This window comes from Lepus europaeus, chromosome 3 (assembly GCF_033115175.1).
Source record: "Lepus europaeus isolate LE1 chromosome 3, mLepTim1.pri, whole genome shotgun sequence".
NCBI classification, from domain to species: domain Eukaryota; kingdom Metazoa; phylum Chordata; class Mammalia; order Lagomorpha; family Leporidae; genus Lepus; species Lepus europaeus.
In genome coordinates this window covers 145,283,182-145,307,995 of record NC_084829.1, presented here as the reverse complement: position 1 = coordinate 145,307,995, position 24,814 = coordinate 145,283,182, and the positions used below count along the sequence as shown (strand labels likewise).

The window sequence follows — 24,814 nt, the reverse complement described above, 5'->3', positions numbered from 1 at the left end:
AAGTTAACTTACTTTCCTTTGAGAACCTAGGAAGTTATTTACCTCTCTTCTGGAAATCTCAGATCCCAAAGCTGTACAATGGGTCTAATAGTCTCCTTGACTTGTAGTTGTGAGGACAAATGAGGAAATACATGCTGGGACCAAATGCTCTCTCCACTTACACCATCATTTCTCAACCAAAACATACACATTTTTGTCTTTCACCAAAACACCCAGATAACAGGCTTTTTATAAAAGGTAGTCATAGGTCACTTTAAGACTTGAATTTTTTTATGTCATATCCTATTACTGAACTTAATTAAGGATTTGAGTAGCCTTTAACAAAATAATACATTTTCACTGAAATAACACATCATCTTAGCAGAAAAAAAATCTTAGAATTTTTAATCCAAATTAAGAAAAGCCAGGAAAAAAACCTACAAAATATCATTAATGGGATGGTTTCCAACAAGAAAAAAAATCATTCATCAAATCTTGACTATCTCAGAAAATCACTTCATATAATCCTAAATACATAAGATATATACTATTCTCTGGAAATCAACCATGTTTGCAACCAGAAGATTAATAAAATATGGGCCATAATCTACTATAAAAATAAATAATAATATATTTATGATACTACATAGATGGGGAGCTATTGTTTATCAAGTACTGACTTTTACAGATACAACCTGTAAGACAATCTAATGAGAGGGGGTGACTAATATAGATTCTTCCAGTAAACAAGGAAGATGAAGGCCTGACTCCAAAGCCAGACCCCAGCAAATCCAGTGTGTTCTTTCACCACGTCAAGTTCCCATCATGATCACCCAGCACAATAAACCTCCAGAAATAACAGGAATAAGCTATTTTTACAGATGAGAGAACTTTAAAAAAAATCATGAAAAAACTATGCATGAATTTCAAATACTTCATTCCATTTTCCACAAACTTTTTAAACTTCCTTGTTATATGTCATCATTCCTATTACTGTACAAGACTATATAAGAACTTTAAATTCATTGGATTGTATTGAAATTCTATGCAAAATATGCTGACCCTGTGCCCACAAATGATCACAGCTAAATTACCTCTGCTGTCTGTCCCTCACTTCTCCAACAACTGTGTTCCAGCGTTGGTTTATGCCTGCCAATTTGTCTTTCAAGAAGCTTCCATCGGCCGGGGAGAGTTTCTGGGCAATCCCGTCCCCAGTTCGGTTTAGCACTGCCATCCTGGGCTGGTGGCTGTCGATGTCCTCTTCGAGTTCCTGAAAGAAAAGCCCCATTCCAGATGAATTCTGTTATTCAATTACCCTGTTGTGACATGAGGGGTCCACACGAGTAGTGTGGCATTAATCTAAGAATTTGGGAAACAAATCATTAGAACAGTTTATGTTCATAAAAAAGGCATTTTTTGTAATTTATTAATGTTTCAGGATATATTTGACTGTCTTGACTAGAAATTACAGTGTATACATCTATAGAAACATTACATGGTATCCCATAAAAGTGTACTATTTTTTATATGTCAGTAAAAAATAAAATTATTTTTAAAAGAAAAAAAATTCAATTACATTTCAAAAACACACTTAATGAAATCTACTTAGAAATCTAACCCCGGGATAGATTCAAAGATGGTGGGAATAGGGAGGGAGCTTACTGCTCTAGTCTAGAGGAGATAGTTTAAAAAATGGGGGAGGAGAATTACAATCTCAGGAGAGAGGAAGAAAACTGCAGAGGAAACTCCAAGCAAATTAGAGAGACACCATGGCTCTTTGTGGAGGGTGTGGATGCACACAACTCAGAACCCCAGCAGCCAAAAACGTCAGCACCAGCTTTGGAGAGTGAGGTGAGATCAGACTGCAGAGGCCAAGCCACTGGCAATAAAGTGTGGGAAGAGCCTGGCATGAGTTCGGGTTGGGTCCCAGCGATTTTGGAAATACACTGCGCACCCAGCAGCCAGCTAAGAGGAGACTGCTGAGTCTGGCTGGGAGCACTGACAGGGAGCTGGGCACTGGTGACTGTGGAAGCTTTGTGGATTGCGACAGAATTTGGAAGCACTGTGGCTGCATGGGAGGACACAGGGTATGTCTGGGTCCAGAGAGCTCAGGGCTCTCTGATTGCTTGGTGAGCAATCAGAGGGATCCATGCTCACACTGAGGACTGCATAGATCCTTTGTGAGGTCCTTGTGGAAGCAAAGATGAGTATTGCACCCACAGGGGCTAGCGCCCAGGCACTGGTCTCCTTGGAAGAAAAGAGATGAATGTGAGACTAAAACAACAGAGCAGATCAAATCCTCACCTCTAATAATAAAAAAAAGAGGAGATGTATGATACCCAACTTGGCTGTCACTTTGGACACTCCCCTCACCCCGGAGCACTGAACACAGTGCCCAGGTCAAACACAGTGCACAGGCCATATCCAGCACACATCTCTGGGTATTCGCTGAAAAAGCAGACACTCTACTAAGCCACAGAAGAATATACCAAAATGTTCTTTTTTTCATACTATTTGTTGAACACTTTACTTAGTATAGAGTATAGGGGCAAGTGCTGTGACATAGCAGGTAAAGCCACCCATGCAGTGCTGGCATCCCATATAAGTGCCAGTTCGTGTCCTGGCTGCTCCACTTCTGATCCAGCTCTCTGCTAAGCCTGGGAAAGCAGTAGAAAATGGCCCAAGTCTTTGGGCCCCTGCACCAGTGTGGGAGACATGGAAGAAGCTTCTGGCTCCTGACATCAAATTGGTGCAGCTCCAGCCAATTAGCTTCTCAACAAATCAGGATTATTCTAATTTTCACCATACCAACAGGGGTTACCCCTTATGTCCCCAATCCTCAACCCAAAAATTCTCTTTTCTGATATCTTTTCTACTTTTTAAATAAATTTGTATTGACAAATTAAAATTATATACATATATAGTGTGCAAAATGTCATCACAGGGAAAAATAAAACCAACAAGTATCTCCACAAATCCTAAAAAATAAATGCAGAAATTCAAGAAACAAGAATAAGGAAGACAACATGATGCCCCCAAAGGAACAAAACAATACATCAGAAAGAATAATTCACTCAAAGTGGGATTTATACCTAGTATGAAGCGATGACTCAACATTCACAAATCAATGTGATACATCACATTAACAAACTGAAGAAAAAAAAAACATATGATTACCTAATAGATGCAGAGAAAACATTTGATAAAATAGAATATCATTTCATGAAGGAAACTTTAAATAAACTGGGTAGAGAAAGAACATTCCTCAGCACAATCAAGGCAATTTATGGCAAACCCATGGCCAGTATCCTATTGAATGGGGAAAAGTTGGAAGCATTTCCACTGAGACCCAGAACCAGACAAGGATACCCACTGTCACCTTTGCTACTCAATATAGTCCTTGAAGTTTTGGCCAGAGCCATTAGGCAAGAAAAAGAAATTAAAGGGATACAAATTGGGAAGGAGGAAGTCAAACTACCCCTATTTGGAGATGACATAATTCTACATATAGTAGATCCAAAAAACTCCACTAAGAGACTATGGAAATTCATAGAAGAGTTTGGTAAAGTGGCAGGATATAAAATCAACACACAAAAATCAATAGCTTTTGTATATACAAACTACTATGGCTGAGAAAGAACATCTAAAATTAATTCCAATCACAATAGCTGCAAAAAAAATAATACCTTTCAATAAACTTAACCAAGGACATCAAAGATCTCTATTATGAGAATTACAAAACATTAAAGAAAGAAAAAGAAGAAAATACAAAAAAATAGAAAAATCTTCCATGTTCATGGATTGGAAGAATCAATATCATCAAAATGTCCATGCTTTCTAAAGCAATATACAGATTCAATGTGATACCAATCAAAATACCAAGGACATTATTCTCAGATATAGAAAAAAATGATGCTGAAATTCATATGGCAACACAGGAAAGCCCAAATAGCTAAAACAATCTTATATAACAAAAAGCCGGAGGCATCACCATACCAGATCTCAAGACATCCTAGAGGGCAATTATAATCAAAACAGCATGGTACAGGCACAAAGACAGATGGATAGACCAATAAAACAGAAGAGAAATCCCAGGAATCAACCCACACATCTATAACCAACTTATCTTTGACAAAGGAGCTAAAATCAATCCCTAGAACAAGGAAGTCACTGTAACTAGTGCTGAGGGGAAGACTGGAATTCCACATGCAGAAATATGAAGCAAGACCCCTACCTTACATCTTACACAAAAATTCACTCAAAGTAGACCAAAGACCTAAAACTATGACCCAATACCATCAAATTATTAGAAAACATTGGGGAAACCCTGCAAGACATTGGCACAGGTAAAGAGTTCTTGCAGAAGACCCTAGAAGCACAGGCAATCAAAGCCAAGAATGACAAATGGAATTACATTAAATTGAGAAGCTTTTGCACTGCAAAAGAAACACTCAACAAAGTGAAGAAGCAACCGAAAGAATGGAAGAAATTATTTGCAAACTATGCAACTGATAAAGGATTAATAACCAGAATATATAAAGTGTTCAAGAAACTCAACAGCAACAAAACAACCAATCCAGTTAAGAAATGAGCAAAGGACTTAAAGAGGCATTTTTCAAAAGAGGAAATCCAAATAGCCAAAAGACACATGAAAAAATACTGAGGATCCCTAGCCATCAGAGAAATGCAAATCCAAACCACAATGAGGCTTCACCTCACCCCCTTTAAAATGGCTTTCCTACTGAAATCAACAAACAAAAAATGCTGGTGAGGAAGTGGCAAAAAAGGTACTCTAATCCACTGTTGGTGGGAATGTGATTTAGTACTTTTACTGTGGAAGACAGTATGGAGATACCTCAGCAATCTGAATCAGATGTACACATTTGATCCATCCATCCCACTCCTGGGAATTTATCCAAGGGAAATGAAATCACCATATGAAGGAGTTATCTGTACTCCCATGTGTATTGCAGCTCAATTCACAATAGCTAAGGTATGGATTCAACCCAAATGCCCATCAACTGAAGAATGGATAAAGAAATTATGGATTATATACACCATGGAATACTACACAGTGGAAAAAAAAATAAAATCCTGTTGTTTGCAACAAAATGGATGCAATTGGAAAACATTATACTTAGTAAAATAAGTGAGTTCCAAAAGAATAACACAATATGTTTTCCCTGATCTGTAGTAACTAATAGAGCACCTAAAATGTAATCTATAGAAGTGAAATTGACACTTTGAGAAGTGATGACTTTGAACCGTCCTTGTCTCAACTGTTGGGGAACAGTTGCTTTTTTTTAAATTTCACACTATGTTGAACTCTACTTGGTATAGAGTTAGTCGTATGTGTATAAAGTTAATTGAAAATAGATCTTAGTAAAAAAATAAGAATGAGAATAGGAGAGGCAGGAGGATGAGGGTGGGAGTGTGGGAAGAATCACCATGTTCCTAAAGTTGTATTTATGAATGCACGAAGTTTATAGTGTCTGGGGAAAAAAATAAAAATGAACAACTAAAAAAAGTAAATCTATAAAAATAAAAAAAAGAAATCTATCCCAATCTCGTGAATGTCATCAAACATAATAAAGAGAAATAGGACAATCTAATAACAGAAAAGAAAACAAATTAACAGCTGTTCATATTGAAGCATGAGCATCAGTCATGTTTGAGTAAGTGAATTGCTTCTCTTCATCCAAAGAAGTGCTCAAAATATCTCTTTTAAATATATATATATGTATATATACATATATATAAATATATAAAAGCATCTCTTAAATATAGCCTGCCATATATAAATAAGCTTCAGTGTGCCTCTCACTGGAGACATTGCTTCACTGTCTGAAAATCATCAGGTAACAGAAAAAAGGGATATTTTAAAGTCAAATTTCAACATTTATCTATAACTACAAAAATATGAAAAATGGCTTAACATTTTATGAATATTCTCTAATTCCTCACAAAGCTTCCATATAAGATATATTTTTAAAAAGCATTAAAAACATCTTAACATTTTAATGAAAGAGAAAAGGTTTTTACAATGGTAAAATTTTATTTGCTCCCCACCATTGTTTTTTAAAGAATGATTATCCAAGCTGACTTAGCTATTGTGTCATATTTTCCTGAGACTGAATTAGACTTACATGAGCAGCTGCCCCACAAAAGCCAAGAATAATTTACTTTTTGTAATAATTATCAATGGTACAAAGAAAAAACTGAGATGCCTAAGCATATATAAGTACAGAAAACAGAGACGAGGTATGCATATATATTTTTGTGCTTGATACAGATCTGGGTACAAAATTTTACAAATGCTATTCTGAATATAAGTTTAAAAAAAATTCACACTGGCCACTAAAGAGTATTTTCTATTTAAATTTCTTTAAAATCATATACGACCAATTTGTCTTAAATCTCTGAAACTGGAAAGTAAACTAGAACCAAAATTACAAATTCACAACTTGGTGCTGACGTCTGAAATCTGTGCCAGCAGCTACATGCTAAATATGGAAGAAAGCGCTTCTGAGATCCCCTCCTGGGACAGGACACACTCACCTGCTGATGCATCCGGGCTTTCTCTAAGTCCAGGCTGCCATCAGGAGCACAGGTATCAACCAGCAACTCCTCCGCTTCTGTGACCCACTGAGTAAGGTCATTAAGGTCACAATGAAACTGTCGCCATTCTTCCACAGCCCTATCCAAACAGCTAGAGGACAACAAACAAAATAAAATAGGTCTCCAAACTTTCTAAGGTTGCCTAGCATTATTTTCTGAAACAGAAATTCAAATCTCATTGAAACTGAAAGTCTCCAAATGAGTGAATTCACAGCTCAGTGATCTATAAGACCAATTTTAATAGTTGGTTACAGTTAATAATTCTCTTTATAAAAATGGGCATCATACCAAGAGCACAGCGATCTGCAGACATCACCATCTATCCTCTCTCTCTCTCTCTCTCTCTCTCTCTCTCTCTCTCTCTCTCTCTGTCACATACACACACACACACACACTCTCTCTCTCTCTCAGTACACATTAACGCAGCTTTTTAACAGAAAATATTTAGCTTTCTCAGGTTTGGAAAATCAAGATTGATTAGCTGCAGACATGTTAACCCTGCAAACTTCAGGCACTTAATACTTAAATTCCATAAAATATTAAATGTAATTAGTTACTCCATTCCCTTAGGGGAAAAAATGTATTGTTTGTTGCCAGAATATTTAGTCCTCAACTAGAACAAAACGCAAAAGGCCATAACCATTCAAAATTTATTTGTGCTCCATTATCTTCTTGGTACAGATTTAACCATGTTCCACCAAAGTTGTACCCCTAATCCTCAAGGTGACAGTATTTAGACACAAGGCTTCTAAAGGGAGTATTCAGGCTAAATGTGGTTGTAAGGGTGGAATCCTAATCTTAAAGCACTGATGATCTCATTAGAAGAGAAGAGATACCAGAGAGCTCTTCCATGTGAGGACAGAGCAAGAAGGCATCCCGCTGGCACCGCAGCTCAATAGGCTAATCCTCCGCCTTGCGGCGCCAGCACACTGGGTTCTAGTACCAGTCGGGGTGCTGGATTCTGTCCCGGTTGCCCCTCTTCCAGGCCAGCTCTCTGCTATGGCCCGGGAGTGCAGTGGAGGATGGCCCAAGTCCTTGGGCCCTGCACCCGCAAGGGAGACCAGGAGAAGCACCTGGCTCCTGGCTTCAGATCAGCGTGATGTGCCGGCCACGGCCGCCATTGGAGGGTGAACCAACGGCAAAAAGGAAGACCTTTCTCTCTGTCTCTCTCTCACTGTCCACTCTGCCTGTCAAAAAAAAAAAAAAAGAAGGCATCCCATTGCAAGCTCTAGGAAAGGCCTCACCAGAAACCAACCTTACTGGCATCTTGGTCTTGGGCTTTTAGACTCCAGAACTGTGAGAAAAACCAATGTCTGCTGTTCAAGTTATAAAATCTGTGATATCTAGGTATGGCATCCCAAGCAGATAATAAGGGGATACTTCAAAACATTCATGGAAAATGGAATTAAAAGATAAGTCTAGGGGCTGGTGCTGTGGCGCAGCGGGTTAAAGCCGTAACCTGCAACACTGGCATCTCATATGGGTGCCAGTTTGAGTCCAGCAGCTCCTGGCTTCAGACCAGCTCAGCTCTGGCCATTGCGGTCATTTGGGGAGTGAACCAGCAAAATGGAAGACCTCTCTCTCTCTCTGATTCAAACTTTCTCTGTAACTCTGCTTTTCAAATAAATAAAATAAACCTTTTAAAAAAAGAGATCAGTCTATGGCTGCTATTTGGTCTAGCAGTTAAGACAATTGCATCCCAAATTAGAGCTCTTGGATTTGAGTCCTAGCTCAGCTCCTGTTTCCAACTTCCTGCTGATGCATATTCTGGAAAGTACCAGGTGATGGCTCAAGTGACTGGGTCCCTGACACCCATGTGGAAGACTTGGATTTTGTTCTTGGTTCCCAGCTCCAGCACCTACCAAGCCCTAGTTATTGTGGGCATTTGAGGAATGAGTCACTCGATGGGAGTTTTCTGGTTTGCTCTCTCTCTCTCTCCTTCTCTCTCTCACTTGCTGTCTCGCTCTCTCTCAAATCTATCAATTATTAATTAATTAATATTTTAAAAAAGATGTCTATTGGGGAACAAAAATTTGCGAAATCCATACATAGGATTGGTCTTGAAAAAGTCCATGGAAAAATGTATATTATGAAAGAACATGTATGAGTTTCAACAATTTATGCATCAATACAAATGCATACTTTTACTCCATTTTCCATGAGCTTTTTAAAATCTCCTATATACTTTCGGTGATGACTAATTCAAGTATCACATTTACCTGATACAGCACAGCATGGAAGTACAAGGCCTAGATTAAGCAATGAGACAAAGGGCTGTGGAGATTGCAGTTTAAACCTAACTCTTGTAGAGGTAAGAAAAAGTAAAATTCCATTGCTCATCATATTTGAAATACACAAAATAAGTATAAAGAAGGAAAGCTTTGTAGAATTTGGATCCTACAGAAATTTTTTCTTCTATTTTATGGTTGGAGCAGTAGCTCAGGGAGAAGTTAAGAAGAGAGATCTAATGTTTTAATAATATTTATAAAAATTTTATTTACATAATAAAAATGTGATTATTTTTAAAATAATAAAATTATTCCTGATGTCACTAACTCCTAAATATTTATATGGCCTTTCAATGAAAATTATTTTTTAAATGTTGCTGGGATGTGTTGACTGATCATAGAATACCAACATTCTATTGAACATGACAAAAATAAGAGCATTTCAAAAAAAATACTGTGAGAAGATATTAATATTAACTTCATTATTTTTATAAAAATGTACATCAACTACATAACTCATAATTTTCAACTTCAAGGTGTCACAATAACAAATAAAAATGTTACCAGAAAGGCTGCCCCAAAGATTTAAAGATTTTGAAAATAAAACCAATAAACATAGAACAATATCACAATTTACAGAACATTAGATTTCAAATAAATCTAACCAACACAGTTACAGTTTAATGGATTAACCTGAGAAGACTTTGAAAAAGGATGCTCAGGTAGGGTTTGCAAAGCCTTCACCTCCTTTCTCTCCAGCAAGCTCCTTACAGGGCAAAAGGGATGCATGAAGGGTTAGGGCTTCCATGGAATCAAGGAACTCGAAGCCCAAGCCTTGCCGACTGCATAGAGAAGTATGGTAATCCTTCCCATCATTTTGTGCCTATGAACTGGACAAAAGTTTGCTATCTTGAGTATTCCACCTGACTTTGCTATCTTCCACGCAGACTCATTCACCCCTATGTTCCCAGTCACTGAGAAAAGCAGCATCACCTGCCCAGGTCCTCAAGCCAACGACTTAAGTATCATGTTTTACTTATCTCTCTTCCTTATTCCACATTTTTTCTTACATCTGTAATTTATGTGTTCATAAATCAGTATAAAAAAAGTGGCTGTTATATCATTTGATATACAGATATTTTTAAACACTTTCTTCTCTGAATTATATCCCTCATAATTATATACACGTCTTTCTTCACTTTATCTTTCTCATGCATTACACATTATATGATATTAATATACACATTCCTGCTTTCATGAACAATGTATTTGTGTGTGTAATTTACATATGTATGTATGGCAGAATGTTAAAAATTATTAAACCTAAAATTAAGTGAAATTCAGATTATTCAATGTGAAATTTAGAACAAGCATCTAAAAATTGCTTTTAAAATATACATTTAACCAACTCCAATCTTATCTGACAAGGCCATATTCAAAGTGGAAGTTCTCTCCTCCCTTCAGAGAAAGGTACCTCCTTCTTTGATGGCCTGTTCTTTCCACTGGGATCTCACTCACAGAGATCTTTCATTTAGGTAAATTGATCTTCTGTATATAAAGATAATTGAAAATGAATCTTGATGAAGAATGGGATGGGAGAGGGAGTGGGAGATGGGATGGTTGTGGGTGGGTGGGAGGTTATGGGGGGAAAAGCCGCTATAATTCAAAAGTTGTACTTTGAAAATCTATATTTATTAAATAAAAGTTGAAAAAAGAAAAAATATACATTTAACAGTGAAAAAGTTGTTATATACAGATAAATAATGAATGAAATCACAAAGAAAAAGACTATAAGATATGAATAAAGTTAAATGTTCTATATATCAAAAGTCACCTTAAACAAAATTAAGCAAACCATAAAAAGTTATGAATAATTAAGAAACAAAAAATATAAATGGCTAATATCCTTAATGTAGACAAAGGCTTTTGCAAATTAATAAATAAATAATAATACCATGATAGAAAAGTAAAAAATACCATGACCTTGAACAAATGTAAGGATATTCAAACCTTATTAATAAATAAGTGAAAATAAAAATGATATCTACTCTCTCAATATAAAATTGGAAAAGACATAAAAAAAACTGCCAATGTTGCCCAAGGTTCCCAAAAAGTATACTATTGCCAGTTCTGTTGACTGGGGTATACTAACCTATTTCAAGATGTAATCCAGAGCTTTAAAATAGTTTTGTTTTTTTTAACAAATTTGTCTTCATCCAGTACTAAGTTTAATGAAATACAATCCTGATCAAAGATGCATGTAAAAGGATATTCTCTAAATGTAAAAATCCATGCAAGTGTATATATATATAAGGCCATTGAAGTCTCTCTTTTCGAAGATTTGTTAGTCACATGAAATACACACACACACACAGACACACATACACACACAAGATGAAGAACCTGACGCCTAGTTTTCGTGTGCCTGGCTCTAAAGTTTTCCAATGTGCTATTATGTGTTAACTTTCCCCATATACCGTACTTTATATTGAGCTATTTCATCTTATTTTCCATTTCACTATGTTCACATTTCCTAGGAAAAATTTGTTAAGTTTTTCTACCTATTTAAAAGGCCTATTCAAAATCTAGTAAGAAGAAGGATCAAAAACCTTCCACTAAACAGAAAATTATAAAAAGGGTTTGCAATTTTATATGGATTCTAATATTTATTACAGCTTCTCTTCATTACACTAATGACCAAATATGTGTAAAGTAAACATTAATGAAAATCTTTTAAGTTTTTAAAGAAAATGGACACTATTCAAATACTAAAAATTAGAAGTTTCCATATTATTAAGATATTAAGTTGTAAGTAATCATCTACATATCACCAGATTCCTCTTTAAAACATTATACTCATCACAAGTTATTAAGCAGTGTGCATAGTACAAAGATATGAAACAATCACATTCGTATTAACTGTGTCTTCACAACAGAAGAAATGCAATGGGTGTTTTGGTTAAAATAATATGCAGGTAATTTAGCACGTAATCTTAACCTTAGAGTTCAATGTATGCATGACCCCTGTAATGGCCCATGAATCTACAGATATTTTTATTAAATATTAATTTCATTTACACATACCCTTTACGGTCATTGTACATTCTGTTAATTCTGTCCCATTTTGCATTCAGCTGCGTAAGTGTATCCCTGATCTGAATGGCTTCAGGTCCAGAGGCTTCAAGGATAACATCTGGCTGCTTTTCATGAACGACTGCAATCTGTTCTCCAAGTTTGTCCAGTTGGTCTTTGATGTTCTAAAAATATATTGTCATACATTAACAAAATCCAGCAAAGTAACAAAAAGAATGGAGTTAGAGGTAGCCAAAATAACATCCATGTAAAGTAATAACAAGGCCAATCACTGTTGCTCATGCAAACTAGAAACTTTAAAAATATGTAATATCCTGTATTAGCCAAAATGAGAGTAATGCTACATAATATTTCAATGGCAAGTGGAGAAAATCTTCATGGATGGTCAAAGAGGTATTTGCATAGGACATACAAAAATCTTCAATATCATTCTCTAAAAGCAATAAAGGATTTGAAGCTAGAATTATTTATACTTTCAAATATCTAATAAGCATAGCTTAACTGACAGAAATGAGACACCAAACCTATCTTACCTGAGGTTTTATTTTGACATTAAAAATGCAATCAGATTATATGAGAAGGTTTTTAATAGTTTAATCAACTTATAATGAACATGCCAATCCCCATTTTAACAATGGGCCAATCTTAAATCATTATAATGAACCTGATCAATGCTGACATTTTATGTCAACTGACAAGCAAATTTATAAGACAGGCTATGCTCTGTGTTGGTGTCTGATTTTTAAAAATCTGATATTGTGAATAATGTGCATCCTTTAAAATCCATACCAACTTTTATTGATTAAAGATCTCATTAATGATTATAGGAAAGTAATTTATTGGTACAAGTTTTTTTAAAGGGTTTATTTATTTTATTTGAAAGGCAGAGTTGCAGAGAGGCAGAGACAGAGGCAGAGAGAGAGGGAGAGAGAGAAAGAGAGAAGTCTTCCTTCTGCTGGTTCACTCCCCAGATGGCCACAATGGCCGGAGCTATGCTCATCCAAAGCCAGGAGCCAGGAGCTTTTTCCAGATCTCCCACATGTGTGCAGGGGTCCAAGGACATGGGCCATCTTCTGCTGCTTTCCCAGGACATAGCAGAGAGCTGGATCAGAGGTGGAGCAACCGGTACCCATATTGGATGTTGACACTACAGGTAGTGGCTTTAATGGCCTTGCCACAGCTATTGGCACAAGTTTTAAAACACAAAGACCAGGCCTAATAACAAATTCCTTGCTTTATTTCTATAATAACTGCAGCTATTCTAATGCAATGTCTGGAGAATTACCTTCAGAGAATCTTCCTGGAAAGAGAAGTCTTCATACACAGGGTTGTGGAGCTCTGGAATATTAAGTGATAAATCAACATCTTCCATGGAAAGTAAAATTTTGTTAATTTCAACCAGATAATCTGTGGGGAGTGGTGAGGATGAAATTCCAGAAGCAAGTTGGCCTGTTTTTCTCTGTTGAATAGGCATGGCCTACAAAAAATATTAAAATAATAATAATATTGGACATATCCTAAAATATCCTTATGATGAGTAATGTTAAAATGAAGAAACAAGATTATTGTGTGCATAAATTTAATATAAGGAACTAAAATCTTAAAACACCTTCAGTTTCATATTTTAAATCTGCATTGCTGTAGACACCCTTAATAAACTCCATTCTAATTTTCATCTACATCCTGCTGTTAAATAGCATCAATAAGTTAATATTTACAAGGGTTTTCTCTAAGACCTATCTCAGCTAGCCAACAGTAAACATCATTTCTTTGAGTCATTGAAATCAAAATACACTGCCCATCATAAAGTTCTGCATGAAAGACAACATGGTAACCATTATCATTTTACACTTTAAAAAACCAATAATTATACTAAACACTTCTGGACCTCACTGCTGGAAACATAAATAAGTTAATCATGTCTTCATACGAATATAACAAATATAATGGGTATTTCGGTTAAAATCATATGCAGGTAATCTAGCACATAATCATAACCTTTGAGATCAATATTACAGAGCATGAGTGTCCTACGTGAGACAACAGGTCCTAAAGTGCTACAGCCAGACAAATCCACTCATTGGCCCTAACACAAATTTTCATAGCTTTCCAAACAACAAGGTGCTCTCTGGGAGAGGCTATGAGTTATCCGGGAGCTCATGTCCTTCACTCCCAAAGGACTACAATTTAACAAATGCTGTCTGCTGTGAAGATGACCACAGAGATAGGCTTGTTCAATCAGTAATTGAAAATGGTTATAATTCCTTAATGAAACCAAAACTCAACTAAAATAATTGAATCAGAACCATAGGATTGAGCCTTGTATTTATTGCCTCCTAGAACTCAATATCATTATGAATAATGTGCATCCTTTAAAATCCATACCAACTTTTACAAGATTAAAAATCTCAAGCCGGCACCGTGGTTCATTTGGCTAATCCTCTGCCTGTGGCACCGGCACCCGGGGTTCTAGTCCCGGTTGGGCCGCCGGGTACTAATCTCAGTTACTCTTCTTCCAGGCCAGCTCTCTGCTGTGGCCCAGGAGGTCAGTGGAGGATGGCCCAAGTGCTTGGGCCCTGCACCCGCATGGGAGACTGGGAGGAAGTACCCAGCTCCTGGCTTCGGATCAGTGCAGTCAGGCTCCAGCGGCCATTAGGAGAGTGAACCAACGGAAGGAAGACCTTTGTCTCTCTCTCACTGTCTATAACTCTACTTGTCAAATAAAAAAAATCTCATTAATAATTATAGGAAAGTAATTTATTGGTACAAGTGTTTTTTTTTAAAGGTTTAAAATGAAGGTAGTCCTCAGTTCCATCAGCTGATGGGTAGTCCTGGACAGTCAGGTTAGAAACAACCTAAAAACTTGTTGACTTTATCAGTAGAGTTAACAGTGCTTGTCTATAATATTAATTTTATTATCCTAATGTCACATGTTCAAATTTTAGTGAGAGTGCATTTCCAGATATTTAAATATATATAATATATATAAATTATATATATATATATATATATATATATATATATATATATAGAAAGCAAATTCTACTTTTTAAGCAAATGTGAAAGAACACTGAAATAATGCATCTATTTAGGAACTAATATGGAATAAAAAGACTGGAAATATGTTTTTAAGAAAAGAAAAAATTAAATATATATTTCAGATTTTCATTTCAAACAGCCCAATTTGGGGGTGGGGAAAGTTGGTTATCACAAAATTAGGCTCAGTTGTTCTTCATCTTAACTTTAAGGAAAAAGAAAATAATTCAGTGAGCGTATTTATAGGTGGTAGGTGTTTGGCACAGCAGGTAACACACCACCTGGGCAGCCCACACTCCATACCAGTGGGCCTGAATTTCAGTCCTGTCTCTGCTCCCACTTTCAGCTCACGTAGACCTGGTGAAGCAGCAGATGATGATTCAAATACTTGGGTCCCTTATGCCTCGTGTGGAAGACCCAGACTGAGTTTCAGGCTCTTGGTTTCAGCCTGGCCCAGTCCTGGCTGCTGCAGGCATTCAGGAAGTAAACCAGTAGATGGGGAAATCTTTCTCTCTCTCTCTCTCTCTCTCTCTCCTGTCTTTCCCTTTAAGATAAATAAATCTAATTAATTAATTAATTGAACAACTAGGAATACGAATAAAAATATTTCCTGTTTCAGTAATCGTGTCAGCGAAGTGAAACTTTGGTTCCTGTTCTGCTTGGCTCCCATGCATTAGCCAGAATCTTACAGAGAGGTCATTTGTTTGTTTGTTTGTTTGTTTGTTTGTTTTTGACAGGCAGTGTGGACAGTGAGAGAGAGAGACAGAGAGAAAGGTCTTCCTTTGCCGTTGGTTCACCCTCCAATGGCCACCACGCTGATCCAAAGGCAGGAGCCGGGTGCTTCTCCTGGTCTCCCATGGGGTCATCTGTTTTTATAAGACCCAGAAAGGTTATAGGTTTGTAACTACTTGATTGTGCTTTTCAGACACGTAACTTTGTAGTGCTTTCCTCATTTTGCATCATTGAATATTACATGCCAGAATTTTTTCTAATCTGCTCTATTCCACTATGTTGAGAGTCACTTTTACAAGTTAGCAACCATCACAAGCCCAGGAATCCTGCGTTGCATCCTCAGTTACATAACAGGCTATAACTGCAAGGCTGCCAGTACCTGGGGGGTCAGAGTGAACTGGGAGTTGAGTATGTACCTTTTTGATACATACAAATTTTTAAAAAGAACACATTCATTGAGACTGTCTCTTTTTCTACTTAGAGTGTAAAGATAATCCGGAGTTTTTCTGAGCCTCATATTTTTGTAGAAGCAGCCAGACAGTTCAGGATTTAGGCTTGCGCTTTTAGTTTCCAAAAATAGGGCTTATTACCCAACAGAGTGATCCATCATAAAGCCCTATTTAAAAAAAAAGTCCTCAAGATCTGGCCTAAAATTCTGGAAAATTTTACTTTTCTAGAGCTGTGCTAGACTACAGAAATACAAGTATACTACAGGTTAGTACTGAAATGAGACAGTGTCACATGACACAGCTTATGTCACATGAAAAAGCAAACCACAGTCCAGATAGATGAAAGAGTTTATCTGAAACAGAAATTTGTATTTTATTTTTCTCAATGCATGGGAAAAAAACTGTGGAACTAAGCAAAATTAAATATTTATCAACTATTTACAAAGACTTTTCAGATCCCAAACAGGTACCCTTCTCCAAGAAAAAAAATCCACAGATAGAACATAATCATGTAAGACTAAACAGAAAATTTAAATGGTTATATGTTAAAGGTCAAGTAACTAGAAGATAAACATCATCAAGATAATATTTTATAGCTAATATCAAGAAGTCAATATAGTTATTTAATAAAGGGCTTAGGCATATTTAAAAAGTTAATATCCTAGTAAACAAATGGGAAAAGGTTAATAACACATGTTTCTGTTTTTAAAACATTGCCAAGTGATTCAACTGTTCACAGTTAAGAGCACTAGCTTTGAAAACTATACATTTGAAGAATATATCATAGCAAACATTACTTGCAATAAATGATGCAAGTGAAAGCAAAATAAAATGAGTCTATAACAATATATATTACTACTTTTGGAAAAATAATTTGTTAATCTATTAAGCTTAAAAGTCATTTATATATGTTCAGAAATTAATAATTTGTGATTTGCTACCCAAAGATGAGTAAGATGTGGCCTGAATCCTCAAATAAGTCCCAGGGAAGGAAGATGCTTCAAAAATGAATAACAATAAAGCAAACAGTTATATATAATCAGATATTAGAAACAAAAACAGAGCTAAGTCTTGAAAGATAATACATTTCTCAAATAAAATAAGGACAAAACACACTCTGGGGAATGGGAACAAAATTAGGAAGATCCCAAGTGTGCTAAGGCATGCAATGTGCCTAGGAAAATGCAGACAACCAGCCTAGCTTATACTACATGGCCAAAACAGGAAAGAGGCAGCCAGAGGTCAGACGGAAGCAATGGCAATCACTGATGAACACCTAAAGGTTTTCCTGTATTTTTCAATATTTTCCTGAACAATTTCTTAGATAATAGGATGACACAATCAGCTATGACATTGGGGGATATAATTCTGAGAAAGATACTGGGATGGGTGAGATCAAGAAAAAACAGGTAGAAGAAAGCCAGTGGGAGACCTATTGTAATTAATAATGGGAGAAAATTTTAAATCTGAGCTATGGAAAAAACAGTGAACTAACTCAGAGAAAAGTCACTTGGCCTTGATCATGAAACAAGTAACTACATAACATATCTAAGCACACTTAACCTCGTGTTAGAGGGACCTGATGGTTCTAAAACCTACTATATTTTGTGTGAGGAACAAAGTATGTGAGAAACAAGAGATAGCTGAAAATGATGTTGAGGGTTCTACCTTGAGAGAGTGGCTGATTTCTAAAATAACATAGAGAATGAAGTAGGAAATATGGGGCAAGGCATGAGGGGAGAGCAAGTTCAGAAAGGGACACATCAGAAGGCTGTGGCACACAAAAACGAGGCTAAAATTATATCTAAAAGGGGTTACCAAGAACAAACAGCACCGCACATTTAATATGCAGCTGAGATGATAGCTTGCCATTTAAAATGGAATGGGTAGTGAATTGTTTTACTAGAATAGAAATCATCATCTAGCAGCTCACCAATTTACCAGAAAATGTTTTGACGTGGCCAAGACTTCCACATGTAAAATACAGAATTAGGAGTGTCCACTGAGCTTAGCAGTTAAGACGCTAACATCCTTCATCAGAGTGCTAGAGTTTGATTCCGAGCTCTGGCTTGGGACAACAGCTTGCTGCTAACGCCGACCCCTGAGAAGTCACAGTGACGGATCAAGAAATTGGGTTCCCATCACCCATGGTGGCAATCTGGATTGAATTCCTGGCTCTTGACTCTGGCCCTGACCCACTCCCAGACAATGCAGGCATCTGGAAGAATGAACCAGTAGATGAGAGCTCTCTCCACTTGGCCTGCCTCTCTCTCTCTCTCTCTCTCTCTCTCTCTCTCTGCCTTTCAAATATATATTTTTTTATAAAATTAAAATACAGAATTGAAGGAGGAAGTCACTTCTTAAAGAAATAGATCTCTTTAAGATTTCTTATATAATCAGTAACCCGAAAGGGATGTTGTTTTTTTTTTCTTGAGTCCTGCCCAATCCAAAAATATAATCATATCTAGTAATACACACCAGAAAGAAGAGAGTGCTCCAATTGGTTTTAGTGTCCATGAATGTAAGCAAAAACATCAAACACTAAATAAGTTCATTAAATTCCCCAGATACGCGCCCAGCATGATACCTTCACTTTGTTGTATCTTGTGTGCAGAAGTAGCAACTGCAAACGAATCTTTTCTTTTTTACTGTCCTCCATAGGCTGAGGTAACATTTGTTCCCCTCTTTGTAGAACATCCTCGATCAGGGCCCTCTCTTCATCCATCTGAGTGTTTAAAAGGGAAAAAAAAGTACTCACTTATTATGGGATCCAAAGCAGGACGAACCCATTAAGCTAAGTGTCAGTCAAGATATATTAAGGTGAATGATCCAAAAGCCATATTTCTCTTAGTAAGTTTCACATTTGAAGTTCAGGTACCTCAAAGCTAGTTTGGTAGAAGTTGGCTAACACTGAGGAAAATGTACCTATTTTTTAAAACACCATATAAGTTACTTAGCAAATCTTAAACTGACATTCATCGGAAAATCATATTGGAATCTGTTTCTGAGTGGCAGACTCTGTGGATAAACATTATTAATATAAAAACAAAACTAACAGACATGAAAATGATAACATAATGGTTTTGAAATTTCCTTAAACCAACCTTTTCACTGTCATCACTGGATTCCAAGTGTTTGTCCACAACTTTTAACATATTTTCTACATCATTTTCTAATTTTTCCAAGTCGGAGTAAGGTACACTGGCTTCAAATGCATCAGTGGTAACCAAACACTGGTATGATAAGGGCTCCTGACCAATTAGTAACTGCAGAAGGAAAAGAGTTCTCTGAAAATACACTCTGTTTTTTCCTGAAGATTTTAATTTTTCATTATTTTAACTTTTCATTATCATTTAAACTGTTCGTATCCATAAGGTATAGCATGATAACTCAATACATGTCTTCAATATGTGGAGATTAAATCAGCCTAGTTAACATTTCATCTTAAATATTTTTAATTTTTTATCAACATACTGCACATGACATTTCAACAAATACATACAATGTGTGCTGATCAAATCAGGCTAATTATAACATTTCCATTTCCCTGTCATTATTTACCATTGTAACCTTTTAAAGCTTCTTTCTTCTGTTTATTAAGAAAATACATAATAGGATATTCATAACTTGACTCTCATCAATAATTGAAAAGAGAGGAACTGGCATTAATTAGAATTGGATTTCAATTCATTCATTCATAATGCAATGGTTTTATCAATTTCGGCTTCTCTGAATTACTCCCTATCCCTACACTCTAGCCAGTGCTATGAGGTAGTGTGGCAGTGACTGTGGTTGCAAAGAATACAGTGTGATGGATTCTGAGACCACATATGAGCATGGTGAAAAACAAGGCCATGACCTAAAAGTCATTCTGCCACACAATAAAAAATGACCACCTGCCACCCAATGCAGGGACATTCAACAGATTAACTCCCAGGTACTTCTCTAGCAGAATTCTCCTTGGACTTTCATACCGAAATGTCACAGAAGTATAGATTTCTCAACACAATATTGTCAAGTAATCACTATATGAAAAATTACAAATATAAATCATATACATATGCTATTCAATTCAGCTAATTTTGATTTTACAAGCTCCCTGTATACACTGCCAAATGTATTCATTCAACTTTTGCAACAAGTTCAAGAAATTTTAAGAATTTAACCCAAGGGCATATTAAGAGATAGATGAGCAAAAACATAAGAGAATTTTAACAAATATAATACTTATAAACCATGACAAAAATGAGAAATTAACTTGATAACTGTGACAAATTACATATAAAACACTCTACAGCACTTACAAACCATATCAAAGAAGAATATATAAAACTATATGAAATTATTACATTTTACTAACATTTACATATGAATAGACATGAATACCAACATGTTTACAGAGGTTATTTTTGGGGAGAATGGTAATTTTGTTTCTTTGTACTTCCTCTCACCCCATTCCTATGTCTTATACATTATTTTTTATAACAAGAAAATTTTTCCATAGATTTATTGAAAAGAATAAAATGATCTTAGGTCAGAACATAAGGAGGTAAGAGTGAGGTTAAGGAAGACAAAAGCTAAAGCGAGAGTTTTGCTTACTTTAAGTTGTAAATAATCTAAGTGTATTCATAAGCTAAAAAAGATAATGTAGCCTATATCAGATATTTCAAAATAAAGCAAGATTGGACAATACGTACTTCCTGCAAAAAAGAGGATCCTTCCTCTTTAATAATTTCAATACACAGCTCTCTAGAGGTTGAATTAACTGAATATTTAAAAATGTCACTTAGTGAGCCCAATTGAAATCCTTAAAAATTCAGAATCCTGTGTTGGAATGAATATCTTGTATAAATGACCCTGAAGTTGGCTCTTTTTTTTTTTCACCAAACCACCAAAATGTTCTCATTTCCTCAACTTATTTACTGAGTACATGCTACATGCCAGGGTATGAAAACACGAAAATAAAGTGATTCATTTTCTCCCCTCATAAAACAAGAGTAAAATATGTGAAATTAAGACTCATAGGCCGGCGCCATGGCTCACTTGGCTAATCCTCCACCTGCGCCACCGGCACCCCGGGTTCTAGTCCCATTTGGGGCGCCAGATTCTGTCCTGGTTGCTCCTCTTCCAGTCCAGCTCTCTGCTGTGGCCCAGGAGGGCAGTAGAGGATGGCCCAAGTGCTTGGGCCCTGCACCCGCATGGGAGACCAGGAGGAAGTACCCTGCTCCTGGCTTCAGAGCACTGGCAGTAGCAGCCATTAAGGGGGTGAACCAACGGAAGGAAGACCTTTCTCTCTGTCTTTCTCTCTCACTGTCTAACTCTGCCTGGCAAAAAAAAAAAAAATTGAGACTCATAAACAGAAAGAAAAATTACACAAGGTAGCACAAGCACTCTTATTTGAAAAAAGAAAAACTTTGATTTATCATCATCTTATTTCAACTCTACTTATAAAGCTCTTTAAGTTATTAAATTAGTTAACTTATTAAATTGAGGCTTAAATTGTGAGCTTAACTGTAACTTCTAGATTTGTCAACATGTAAAGCCCAAAATTGAACAGCACAGTATATGCAATAGGAGGGCATATGTAAAATATGAATAGAAAATAATGTGTTTAACATTCATACCTTGCTTTGAAACTAGTCAAGATTTCATAGCCAATTCTAATCTCCCTTAGAATTTTTAAGACTTTTTCTCAACTGAATTTTTTTTCAAAACTAGTTTCTTGTTATACTCTTTTATATGTATAATCATAATTAAAGATATATCTTCCATTCAAATAAAAAGTGATTAAAACCATTTTAATATTAAATTTCTCATGGAAATACTATATAATTGTTTATCATTTTTATACATCTATCTCTAGGAAAATGGTTTTCTATAAAAATAGAATTACTCACGTTAGCACTTTTGATGTGTTGAGACACTTTGTCAAAGTTTCTGTTCAGTTCAGTTAACTTTGGTTCCACAAGCTCTCTGCTTGCACTGCCACGGGCATTCATCAAAATAATGGCTTGGTCACGGACATTTTCAACCTGGAGGTTGGCATCATCCAGCTCAGATATCAAACGCTAATTGTAAGAAAAAACAAAATGATCCCGTGAGTAAAAACAAAACTAAGCATGGGTGTGATGCTCACTCAGCATTAAAAGAAGTATAAAGAAATCTCTAAGATTCCAGGTTAGAGATTTTAACACATTGAATTAGTATAACAGCTCTTCCTAGGTTCACAGGAGATCTTAGTTTCTCCCACCAAAATAAATGGTTTGTGAATCTGCATGGGTAAAAAAAAGATGTGCACAAGTAAATCACAACGTCCAGTGAGAGGAGATGATGGCAAAACATTCCACTCCCAGAAATGGCACTGACTGCTTGTGCTACCTTCACGATTTCTTCCCGTTTACTCGCTGGTTTTTTTTCAATCTCATCCAACAGAGCTTCTGCTTGATAAAGCCAGGTACTTATGTGAGCAACATTTCCATCAAATATTTCCAGCTGGTTCTGATGGCTCTACAAAGGAATTCATGAAATGCTGACACAATCATATAACATATTTAAGATGAGAAGCTGACAAGAGATACAAAAGACTTTCAAAGAGCAACTTGTATGCTAAATTTAAAGAAACTTTCTACCTTCCTGCCCCTTTGTCAGGAAATCAATCTCATTCCTAAAACTGCACAGCCATGGTGAATTTATTGGACTTAAAAGTCAACACAATAAAAAGTTGAAGTTTCCTTTTCAGTTGCCTTTCAAGTTTGCTTCTTATTCCTCATTCCTAGAACAGATCTCATCTGCCCCCTTTCTATCATATTTTTGGAAAAAACTCATTAAGGATATAAGAATACAAAAGAATAATGAAAATATGGATTGAATGAGATTCTGCCTGCTCAAGCAGACAGGGTCTATCCTTTGAGCTCAATATCCTCAGCACTTAAAGCTACAACTGGCACAGAACTCAATAATAGAAGTCTGTTCTAATGCAGGACATAAAAAAGTGATTGAGAAAAACAGATTTGAAAACAGAAACACTTAAGCAGATTTTAACGAGGCAGTATACGAGGCTAAGGCAAGAAGCTAAAACTTGATAAAAAAAAAATGGGGAACTTATAACATTAATAACTCCCAGGAACTTTGTTTTCTAGTATGTAAATACAAGAAAAACATAGAACTGTTTTTAAAAGAGACAAATTATTAATCTATAATACAGAAACACTGTTAAAAAAGAAAACATGAACTAGTAAATGAGAAAAATTTGACAGATCTGGAGTCTAAGAAAAAAAATTGATGGCTATCAGAATTAGCCTTAGAAAACAGGAAAATCCAATGTTCTGATAGGACTAGAAAGATATTACCCAAAAACAAGATGTAGAAGGTATAGATTGAAGAAGGGTCATAAGAAAGACAAACAAAGCTAGTAAGAAAAATAAAATTTAATGGGCATATTCTAAGAGCCAACAACCTCATATTCATTATCATATTCAACCTTTAACAATTCTGCTATATATCTATTTCATATGTATTCCCATTTTATACATGGGGATTGTAGCCTAGTGACACTGAATAACTTTTCTAATGTTATACAAGTAGTAGGTCAAGGACTGTAGATATAAACCTATGACAGATCAAGACCAAAAACCATGGTCTTCACTGCCCTATCCATACTGATTGATTTAAATATATGCTTAAACACATGGTAATTTATAATTTCTTTTCTCTATCCATTGTCTAGTAATTCTATGAAGTTGATTTAAGTCCTAAAGTAAATGGAATGTAGACCATTGTAAAAATTAAGAGAAGGAATAAGAGAGGAAAGAGGAGGAAGGGTTGGAGTGTGGTCGGGAGGGAAGGTAGGGTGGGAAGTATCACTATGTTCCTAAATCTGTACATGTGAAATAAATAAAATTTGTTTATCTTAAAAAAAAGAATAATTTATAAATGACAATTCCATATATGGTATGGTGTGGGTAGGGTTATGTATATTTGTTGTTGGTGTAAGAAGAATAAAAAAACACAATCAAAATAAAATGCTCAATATCTCCATAAAATAATTAATAGTGTATTAGTACAACCAAAACCTAAATACATATAACATTTATGATAATCATAACAGATAAATTGGCTGCCTTATGTATAGTTATTTAAGAGTACCACATGCTTCGAGTCATGTAATCATCATAAAAACTACAATGAGGTAGGAACTGCAATAATATCCAGTTTACAGACCAGAGAGCTGAGGCGTAAAGAGAGTTTAAGTAACTTGATCAAGGTTACTCAGCAGTCAGAATTCTCCTATCAGATGCTAGAACCTGTCCTCTCAACTAGTTACCAATATTAGAAATCTATAAAGATGATGTGTGTATATGTATGTATGTCAATATATCTCTCACTGTGATTATGAAAGTTAAATATACTACGAAATCACTACAATGAAACAGGCTACATTTACTAGAACATTAAAGTACATATTTATATGTATGTCATGAATAGTTTATTGTATAATAAAGAATGTAAAGTCTTTTTATTTATTATCTTTTCAAGTGAAAAACTGTTTCTAATGAATTAATTAATAAGCAGAATGTTACTGGGATAGAGAGAAGATTGGATTTGGAATTCCAATGAAAGTCATATTCATTTTAAAATACGGAAAGCACAGGAGAAGATTTTTGTTATTAAATTTTTTTC

General features: G+C 35.7%; 1 protein-coding gene across 5 annotated transcripts in view; it reads right to left on the bottom strand.

The window, feature by feature from the left end:
- The window catches only part of UTRN (utrophin), a 591,543-nt gene that overhangs the window by 320,236 nt on the left and 246,493 nt on the right, over positions 1-24,814 (bottom strand). For all 5 annotated transcript variants that reach the window (XM_062186881.1, XM_062186876.1, XM_062186879.1 and 2 more), the window contains exons 36-43: positions 22,514-22,642; positions 22,033-22,203; positions 19,240-19,401; positions 18,723-18,860; positions 13,204-13,395; positions 11,910-12,082; positions 6,538-6,688; positions 1,074-1,249 (exon numbers count right to left, since the gene is read on the bottom strand). In XM_062186881.1, the coding sequence (XP_062042865.1) occupies positions 1,074-1,249; positions 6,538-6,688; positions 11,910-12,082; positions 13,204-13,395; positions 18,723-18,860; positions 19,240-19,401; positions 22,033-22,203; positions 22,514-22,642 (1,292 nt within the window). The remainder of the gene's footprint in view (positions 1-1,073; positions 1,250-6,537; positions 6,689-11,909; positions 12,083-13,203; positions 13,396-18,722; positions 18,861-19,239; positions 19,402-22,032; positions 22,204-22,513; positions 22,643-24,814) is intronic.